The sequence below is a fragment of the Poeciliopsis prolifica genome, unplaced genomic scaffold, assembly GCF_027474105.1.
Source record: "Poeciliopsis prolifica strain line A6 unplaced genomic scaffold, Auburn_PproV2 SCAFFOLD019, whole genome shotgun sequence".
NCBI lineage: Eukaryota > Metazoa > Chordata > Actinopteri > Cyprinodontiformes > Poeciliidae > Poeciliopsis > Poeciliopsis prolifica.
Window position 1 is genome coordinate 4,157,617 of NW_026562394.1, and position 10,370 is coordinate 4,167,986.

The window sequence follows — 10,370 nt, forward strand, 5'->3', positions numbered from 1 at the left end:
CTTTTTTCTTATACTTGGAACAGCGGCAGAACTGAAGAACAATACGTGCAGAACATTTTCAGTAAGACGCTGACTCGTCTCTTGGCAAACTTGTAAGCACATGTGGGTTTTTAATTGTTGTGTATTAGCAGTATATTTTCATTTTCTCCTGTATAACTTTTCCAATACTTTGTAATTCAACAATCATATCATGTAATGTTTTAATTCTTTTCTATATATCAAACTGCCACAGACTGCATGTGGAAATTAGAGTCTGCAGCTCTAATTTGCTGAAATATTGTGGTTTATTGACATGCAAAGAACTTTTATATCATTATCTATCTCAATAATGACATCTCCACAAAGATACAGAAACCAGCTTTTGTGTAGTAAAATATAGTAGTAGGTCTTTCAATTTATAAATTTTAATATGTGATTAAGATTGTGTATGAAGTTGTATAAATACAAATTGGTGAATGATTGTGAAGTGGAAGGAAAACAGTAACACCTTAATAATAATAATAATGGAGGAACTGGGTTCCTGTCTAAGAAAGAAATTCAAATAATTTATTTGAATTATTTTTCTGAAAGATGTCAACCTCATAAAAAATTCAGTTCATATCAAACAGAATAGATAAATTAAAAAATATTTTTGTTGTTCAATATTCTAAACAGTTTGTGAATATATAGTATTTTGCACTGGAGATCAGTGTAGATATAATTTTTGTTTTTATGTACATGCTTGATCAAACGCCTACCTGAACCAAGGAAAATTGAGAAAAGAAACTACTTTGAACTATATTTCCGAGGAGTCATTATTTTATGAGTCATTTTATGAGAAGGAGCGGGAAGGGGCCTCACCACTGAAGGGGAGAGTCGTTCTGCAAAAAGGCAATCTTATAGGAAGTAAATTTTTCCCTGAACTACAATCAGGATTTGAAACTAAAACATTAAACTTTGCATTTTAAGTTAAACTGTACTGGCAGAATTTACTTCAAAGATAAAGTCATGCAGATTTGGACATTTATTTAATATCGAATGCTGACCATGTAATGACAGTAACGAAACTTTGGCTATTGGTCTAAAAAATTTAGACGGCTTTTATTTTGCAGTACCTTGAGATGACTTTTGCTTTAATTTAGTGACAGGCAAAAGCTTAATTGAACTAAATCAAAAGTCTAATGTTTATGTAGCTGAAATGTAAGAAATAGGACTAAACAGAGTATGACATTGCTTTAGCACATTTATTTTGTTCCCAAATATTTCAGTGTGACTGGTGTTGGATGTGTTTGTTTCTTTCCCTTTAGCAATCCACTTTAAAAAGACTGATTAATCAAAATATATTTATCTATGTATATACTAGAGTTAACGTTTAATCAGGTGACACCATTTAAATCAGGTGGTTGGATTATTTTTAATGCAATGCTAGAAAATGTTTTGGCTATTTACATTTTTCTGCATTTATGCCTTTATTTAGTAGTAGTAGAGACAGAGAGAGAGAGAGAGAGAGAGAGAGAGAGAGAGAGAGAGAGAGAGAGAGAGAGAGAGAGAGCATCAGGGAATTAGTCATGATGCCAATGGAAAACTGTCTGGTGTATGAAAGTCTTTAACGTGGAAAAAGTTTGTTGGACTTGGTTTTGGGTTTTGTTTATTTCTATGTTTCTTGGTTCCTCTTTTATTTAGACTACCCATGTTTTTGTTTAGATATTTCTTAGTTATTCCAGTTTCAGTTTGTGTTCTTATATTTCTTAGTATTAAAATCCCAGGTTGTTTTGGAGTTTGATTTATTCAAGTCTGATTATTTTGCATTCCTTAGTCTTTTCTCTGATCAGCTCTTCTTAGTTTTTCTAGGTAGGTTTATTTCTTGTTTACATTTATTCTTGATACTTTGGTTTTATGTTTCTTTAGTCTAGTTATTCTTTAGGGTTAGATGGCCATCCTGTTCTCCTGGATGCCATTTTCTCTCTCTCCGTCTCCTCAGTCTACTTCCTGCTCCATTCATTCACACCTGTAATCAGTTAACTCATCAGCCCAGGTCTTTTGTTCACCTTTTAACCTCCCCAGTATTTACGTTGCTCACTGTCAGTCATTCCTTGCCGGTGTGTCTTGTCAACTCCAGTCACCTCCCCTTGAGTTGGCTTGTCCACATTCATGGCTGTCTGGCTCAATTTTAGATTACGTTTTGTTCTATTCTGGTTTACCTGCATTTTAAAAGTTTTTCTCTTCATTTTTATAAATAAAACTTACAACTAAACTTGCATCTCTTGCCTGCTGCATTTAGTTAAGCAGAAATTTATTAATGTTCTTCGAGTTACACTTTACTATCACCTCTTTGTTCTGAAGAATGAAATGACCACAATGTATATGTGAAATTAAACAAAGAGTGCTATTTTTTTGCTTGCGTCATTAGCCCTTGAACAACATTGATTAAAAAGGAGAGAAAAAAAGCCACATGACTTAGCTCTCCTTGCAATGGCAAGCACATGATTAACACATGTGCCAGTATGTAATTTACGATAAAATGAATTGGATGAGTGGGCGTCTGTTCAGACTTGCAAGCACTTTTTGGAAGAAAAAGGAAAAGCAAAACTTAAGCTAGCGCGGTTTTTGAAACCACAAATGAACAAGATTGCTAATAGACTGATAGTAAATTGCAAGTGTCAAATGGGAAAACTAGTATTAGCATATCGGTAAGTTTCAAAAGAGGTAGTGAAAATGAGGAAAGCCCTTCTTCATGCAGCTCTTCCCCCTTTACTAACCACAACATTAGTTTCCCCCCAAAAGGAATCACCCTGGCAAGCAAACTCTTGCAGTTTTCATTCAGTTAGAAATTATGTACTGATCATCACAAGCAGTTCATAAGGAGGAAACTTAATGTCTTTTTAGTTGCTGTTTTATTTTTGTTGCCTAAAAAATTGACACATTCAGCAAGTTTTATCAGAACCAATATCTCTTTTACAAAATACTACACATGAATTTACCAGGCAAGTGAAACAACAAGCCATATAAAACAAAAATGGATACAAATTTTGCTAAAATTTAAAAAACTTTAAAATCCCTTGTGCAGATAACAGGAAAACATACATGCATGTCGCTGAGAAACAAATAGGCTTCATATAGCTTAAAAGTAGAACTTGACATTAAAAACTGCATGCTGGTCAGGTTGTGGTTTCAGTGGTATATAATAGTTGGCACGAAAGGAAAATGATGCCCCTTATTTACATGCTCATAAGACAGTAATTTATGCTGACACAACTGTACATTGAAAAAAAGTAGTGAGACAATTTTAAATAAAATTTGCTGGCAAGATAAGACATGGTCATGTCTCGATACAAGTTATTTAGCACTGTTTGGTTTACTATATCAATTATTAAGGATTATATTGAGAACATTTATATAAATTAATTTAATAACTGTGGGATAAAAAAGAAATCTAATTTGAGATTAGGAAAAATGTAAATAATTCCGGAGAATACACGATATATCGGTATCAACATTAGTATCAGTCCAATAAGTAAAACTGGTCGGATATGTGTTTTAATGTTGTTGCCATGTTGAGTGCGTGTTTGAGAAGGAGAGTGAGGGCCATGTGGTATTTGTTCAGTCATGTGACGTTTATAGTAATGCAGCACAGGATTGTGGGTTGTTTTACTAAAGCAGAGATACAATGAAGGCCGTGTTGTTACTTTTACACAGTGTGAATAGTGGAGGAAATATATATAGATGAACTCTCTCTTTGCACAGCCTTTTTTTGTCCATGTGACTTGCAGGATCTTTGACACCTTCATTCATAAAAAAAAAACATGTATCAGTGATGTAAAAAATGCACTCTGTCATCCATTTGTGGTGCTGGATGGCATAAATTATGCCATCCATCCTGGATTATATTTTAATACTCTCCTTCATGACATACAAATTGATAGCCACATTGAAAGCTAAAGTAAAGAAATGATCAATTATTTCTCCATTGAATTTGAACAAAAAGAAGGAAATTAATTAAAATAATAATTGAAATTGGTGACTTTTATTATTTTGTGTACATGATCAGGAAGCTATTAAAGAGTAATCCATCATTTTACATATGAATATCAATACAAAGTAGCGAATCGATAAAAATCGTAAGAAATCAGGTGTTTTGTTAGTCTACTGTTGTAACACCATTCAGAATTGATTCTCAGTGTTTGAGTCACCTGGAAGCCATTGACTTTGGGGGTCTTTTTGTTTACATCTTTTAACCGGCTAGAATTTGTTACCCGTTCCTCAGCGAACATAAGTTCTGGAATAATGGGTTTACAGAGCCTTGTACTGCTTTCTTTGTCTCAACACCTGGCATGAAAAGCCGTTACTGACTGCAGGGAATCAAGAGAGTAACATCTCCCAAACATACAACTTAAAGCTAAATTGAATGCAGGAATAAAACTGCTTTGAGTGTAAAACCAGGTAATTGGGGAGAAAGATTATCCAGATTATGTTCAACGTAAGAACATAATCATCCACCCAAGACTCAGTTGCTCCAGGAGGATGTCAAAACATTCAGTCAATAAGAGCATTTCTGTTGAAAAACAATAAAAACTTGGGCATTGTCATAAACTGATGAAGTTCCTACACAGAATGTGGAAAGTGGACATGTCCAGGAAAGAGTCAAACCTTTTCTCTAACTCGGGCTGTTCAAAATGGCGGCCTTATGTAACTCAACCAAGGAGTCACAAATGATTAAAACTGCTTATACTTGAAGAAGCCAACATATTCAAAGTGCCAAAGTAATGCTTTGTTTCTAATATTCATATAGAACAACAATGAGGGTTTAGCCATGTGGGCTGTTAGCTAGCTTAATGTTTAGCTCTGTATTGGTGGAAGTGAGTTTTACTGTGGTTTTGACAGTAAATAAGTCACTGGAAGTGAACTGACTCACTCTCAAACTGTCACTGTAAAGCTGAGCAATGCTTTACTCTAAATAGACATAAATGGTCATGCTATCTTTCTTCTTCTTTTTTTCTTTTATGAAAAAAATTGGACTTCCCTTCATGAAGACTTGGTTTTAATAATCACTGAAACAACTGCATTATTAATCCAAATGCTGCCAGGGTAGAAGTGCACTAGTTTTAAAAAGAAACGATAACGTCATTAAATTATGGTGTTTAACCCCTTAACTCTCACATCCAAAACACTATAGGGGAATGTTTCTGCTTGGACTCTTGGTTGGTTGGGAGTTGGTTGGGTGAAGAACCGCTTGCCTAAAATCAGAAGGCTGTTAGCAATAAGTAGCACGCTGCTAGCAGATGTTTAACGTAACATGGAGTAGAAAGCTGAGGTCGTTGTTTCTTCGCAGGTTTCTACAATCGATAGTAGTCACATAGCCACAACCGCTCGAAGGAAACAAACGCACCCAGTACAACACTTTCATTCTATTGGCTGAGAGGTTGCTAGGTGACGGTGCATTTTGTTCCAGAAAATGTTTCATAAGCGAGCAGAGAGTCCGAACAGAGACTATCTGAGCACGAGGAGAAATTTTGAGTACAAGCATTATAAGTTTTGAGAAGAAAGACATGAAGTCCTGCTCTCTGTGCGCTCTTGGATTATGGAAGATGACAAATCGCCAATTTAACTAGTTTTTGGCAGTTTTTAGAAACTGCTTTAGTTTCCATTATCACAAAAAATCTGATATTGGGTCAAGGAAATTTGGGTTCCTACAAAAGAACAAAAAATATAAACTTCTGTCAACAGCTAAACATGGGATTTCACATAATTTGAACAGCCTGAAAATCAACACTGGCCAGTATCAAGACAGTCTGCAGACAAGAGTGCTTAGCTTAGGTGAATTCCTGATGTGTCATGCTGAAAATGATGTTGAAACCTTCTCGTGATACTACTCATAGTGATGGAGAAGTGTAGCAGATTTTCTTTTCTTTCATGTTTAAGCGGTGAAATAAACAGATTTTTTGAGGAAAGTGTAAATGAAGAAATGAACAAATATAAATGTCAGTCAAATATGACAACAGGGTATTTGGAGAATTATTATTATTTTACCACTTTTTTATTATTTTGTTCACAATTGCATGATTGCAGCTATTTTTGGGAGAGCTATGGCTGTGTTTTAATTTTGACAATATTCACAATTGATTTTAGTCATGCACAAATCAAGTTGACAAACCATTTCAACCCGGAAAGACTCATACACACACAAAGAAAGAGAGTGGTATTATAAAGTTTAATTCCCAAATAAAAGTCTTTGGCGCTCGGACCCAGGAGGAAAACGTTGCGCAGGTATCAACTGTCAGAGACAATGAGCCGCTATGTGTGAAAATTAGAGACGTCTTCCCCGCTGTGGCCCAGACACTGGTGGTGGAGAGGATGGTGAAGAAACCATGATCTTTTTTATTTAGATTATTGTATTCTGTACATAAATATTAAGGTTAATTTAAAGTGATTACATTTCATATGGAATTAAAAATCTGGTTTAAACCTTTAAAATGAATTTATTTGCACTGAAGCAATCTCATACTGGTTTATCCTTGTTCCCAAAGATGAACCAGGCTTCTGCAGCTCCACATTTATTTCCGGATGTCTTGGCTAACTGATTTCTTTGGACTTTCTAAAAATGAAAGCAGTGTATTCTAGGTATGTTCCTGAAACACATTCACAGGCGACATGTTAATATCACAGAGGATTATGAAGTCATGATATCACCATCAGCTCTTTTCCCTGTTGTTTGAAGAGACAGAAATCATTCTGAATGTAAAGTTCTTACTTTGAAGACATTAATTAATAAAAATGATATTCTTTCACTCGCTACCGTTATTTAGAAAATGGTAATAGGTTTGGTAATTCTGATTTAATTAAAAAGAAGAAGTTAGGTTCAGACGGTGATAATAATAATAATGTTTGCATCATAGTGCAATAGCAACAGCTAATTCGCAACAGCTAATTCGGGACAAGTTTCAGCACTTGTCCTGAGACGGGCTTTTGAAAAGCCCGTCTAGGGATTATTTGGTCACAATGAGAGTGACCAAATAATTATGATGACAGGGTCTTTTCCAGAGTATTTTTCAATGAGATTCGTTGAAACTGAGTAATTGTGTATTAGAATCATGAGACTCCTGACAGATTTCCCCAAGATGCACAGTCAAGACTGAACTTAACCGTCCTCTTGACAGAAAAAGAGAAAAAAAAAAAAAAAAAGAAAAAAAAGTAGAAGTTTCAGAATTTAGGATTTCAAGTTTTACACAAAATGATAATTCCTTGGTTTAAGCTCTCAGTTGGGGTACGCAATGCTGTAAATCTCAACGTTTCTCTGGTAAACAATGAAAATTTGACTTTTTCTTTGTAAAAAGTCAAATTTTTACCAAGAAATCTGGCAATTTTGTGTCACGGCAATGAGGTGATTTCCTGCTCTTGCTCTCGTTCATGTGTTTGGTTAAGAAACACTTCAGTGACCACAAGAAGGTGAAACTGTTCAAGACAGAAAGATAGTGAGAAAGAGACCGAGAGAGAAACAGAGCAAGACGAGACAGAGAGAGAGAGAGAGAGAGAGAGAGAGAGAGCGGGGCGGAGGAGAGGGGCAGAGGACAGAAACTGAAAGTAGTACTGCTAAATGAATATAAACAGGAGCTTTGGAGAGTTTAGTAAATCATTAGAGTCCTGCTCACATCCCCCTGAAGGTAAGCCAAACAATTGAACAATTATTTTATATATACTTATATATTCACAAATAGACACACACACATATATACACACATATATGTGTGTGTGTTGATGTTCTGTGACTCTTATCGACTCTCTCTCTATATATATATTAATATTTATGTCTGTGTATTAACAATTTAATGGAAATGTTTTGCTTGTTTATATTAGAGGCCCTGAGTGTCAGACCCAGACGTTACATCTGTATATTTATTGTTAGCCTCAGATTACTGTTTATCTTCAATTAACTTCTTTTATCAACTATAAACTATTGATCAATTACCGATACGCAGCAGGCTTCATCATTAATTGTGTGACAGATACACTGAGTCATTTCGCATCAACACATAACGCAATTACATAAAATGACTGGCTTAAATGGGAAAATTGGCTGTTTTTCCTTCTCAACAGCAAAGTTCAGCAGAACTGCAGGACAGAAATAGGAACATTACGTTTTGTAATCTAATTTCATCTTTTTGGCCTGCAACATCCTTCCTTCAGCGGGGTCTGCTGCCTGCAGGGTGCCTTGCAGATGCAGTGCTAAAAGAAGGCCTAAACACTTCCTTCCACATTGAAAGTGTTTAGAGGAATTGGGGCACTTCTGTTTTATGTGTTTCTGCAACAGTGGTATTGAATTGCATAAGAAATGAAGTATATACTTGGTAAGCAGATGTCTGGGGAAAGACTAAAGTTGTGGTGTGGAATTTCTTTCAGAAATATTTCAAAACTCCCGTAAATATGCAAAGTAACATCTGTTTTATTTTCTATATTTAGCAGCGATGGCTCAAATCCAGCTGCATGAATTATCCAACTTTGATGAAATTTTTAAATTTTTTTATTTAATCTCTCAAACGTGATTTTAGCTTGCAGCACATTAATCCCTGTGTCTGTTCCAGATGCCCACTTGGTGCACTTTTTTCCTTCTTTGGTGCATAATGAGCTGCGTGGAATCTGCTCCTTCATCGCCATTTGTACAGAAAAATAAATACAAGAACTCCTTTCGTCTCACAAGATCCACGCGAACCAGGGTGCAGAACCTTCTGAAGAAATATGTAAGTTAATTAAATCCTTCCCACAGTGGCGGTTCTGGAGCTAATTTCCCAGGGGGTCAGGATGGGATCAGAATAAGACAATGGAACAAAGAAAAACAGCAGGATAATATTTTATTGCTCAATATGATAAAAGATCTTGTAGATGAAAACTGTGATCCTATTGCAACACCTTAATTTTAAATTCATCTTTTATATTGTGAAAGTCAAAATTGATCCAAGTGATCAATTAGTTGCAGTTTCTGTGCCAGTGCAGATAATCATAAGAAATTAATTTAGCATTATTTATTCAGTCCAGAAGCCATCGAAACCAGTTCTGACCCAGTCAACAGTTCCAGTCAACAGTCTAGAACCGCCCATTTCAGCTCTTTTAAATGTCTGTTCGCACCTGTTTTTTTTTTTTTTTTTGCTTTATACCTGACTAAAAAACTTTTATTTTCACAGAAGGAGCAGCAGATGGGAAACGTAGATTTCGAGGACCGAAGCCACCGCTTGAGAGATCTGCCTTTGCTTTCCACTGACTTCAACAACTGGCTTCAGTTGTCGGTAAGAGTCACAGAACAGATTCATAAAGAACAAAAATAGGTCACCCATCGACTGTCACACTGTAAATTACGAACATTTCTGAGAATATCTAATTCTGTTGAGTTTTTTTCCCCCTAAAAAAAAAAAATCTGGTGACATCATCCGAAAGCCTCGCCTTGCAGGCCATAAAGTTTAAGAAAATTTGAGAGGAATTCCCCTTTCAGTACATGCAAGCATGTACAGACGGGTTTGGGCAATACTCTTGTTATGTAATGGACCTGTGTTTGTCTCCTGTTGCTTGATCAGGACTGGGACCGTCTGGATGGAGCGTTCAGGGACATCCAGTCCTACTGGAGCGTGCTGGAGAGGAAAAGGAAGCAGCTGGAGAAGGAGCAGAACACGCAAAGGACGGCCGCCGGTCTGTTTCAGAGCATCAAACACATTCAGCTGGACTTACGGGACCTGATGAACCAAGTCAGCAGTCAGGTACCCACAATTCCTACTGACACATGCCCATGTGTTTTTGTTACTTTTTTTTCCTTGTTTGGTCTCGCTCTCTGTTAAAGTCCACGTGAGTTTTAAAGGAAGTGACACTGCAGCTGGTCTGATGAACTTTGTTTTGCTTTCTTCCTCTAGATGAGAGTCGTAAGAAGTTCCTGGGTCAGACCGATACCTGCTGCAACGCTCCAGAACCGACAGAGGAGCTCCAGAACCGTGTGGGAAAGCAGAGTGGAGGGCTACATCATTCTGAGGGACCTAGACCTTTACCTCACCAAACTAGCAAGGGACTTTCTTCTGCTGGCCTCCAAGACACACTTGTGACACAAAAGACTGCTTAGACAGAAGACTTGGGACAAAAACTCAACCATAAGCCCACAGCTATGGGATTAACAGCTGTATAACATTAATCTGAGCATCGGATTACGTTTTTTTTTCAATGATGTACTTCTGAATATCCCAGGGCTTTTTGGGGGTATTTCCCAAAGTTTCTATCTTTCCTCTAATTGGATGTTAGGCACATGTCTCCAACAGACGACCAAACATCCTGTTTTTACACCACCGCCTCAATCTTCAGGACTTTCCAAAGAAGTATTTGCTATTTATTATTATATTTATTAATGTGCTATTTATTTTTAA

General features: G+C 36.3%; 1 protein-coding gene across 1 annotated transcript; it reads left to right on the top strand.

Moving 5' to 3' along the window:
- The first annotated feature begins 9,000 nt into the window (after nucleotides 1-9,000).
- Nucleotides 9,001-10,352, top strand: LOC129368766 (uncharacterized). Its single transcript, XM_055043877.1, has 3 exons — nucleotides 9,001-9,254; nucleotides 9,540-9,719; nucleotides 9,870-10,352. The coding sequence occupies exons 1-3, from the start codon at nucleotides 9,165-9,167 to the stop codon at nucleotides 10,053-10,055; spliced, it is 456 nt and encodes a 151-aa protein (XP_054899852.1). The 5' UTR covers nucleotides 9,001-9,164; the 3' UTR covers nucleotides 10,056-10,352.
- The last annotated feature ends 18 nt before the right edge of the window (nucleotides 10,353-10,370 follow it).

Bases quoted from the DNA above. Each gene is read 5' to 3' on its own strand.
- LOC129368766 (XM_055043877.1), top strand. From the start codon at position 9,165: ATGGGAAACGTAGATTTCGAGGACCGAAGCCACCGCTTGAGAGATCTG. The intron at 9,255-9,539 runs GTAAGAGTCACA...TTGCTTGATCAG, and splicing joins ACAACTGGCTTCAGTTGTCG to GACTGGGACCGTCTGGATGG. The intron at 9,720-9,869 runs GTACCCACAATT...TTCTTCCTCTAG, and splicing joins TGAACCAAGTCAGCAGTCAG to ATGAGAGTCGTAAGAAGTTC.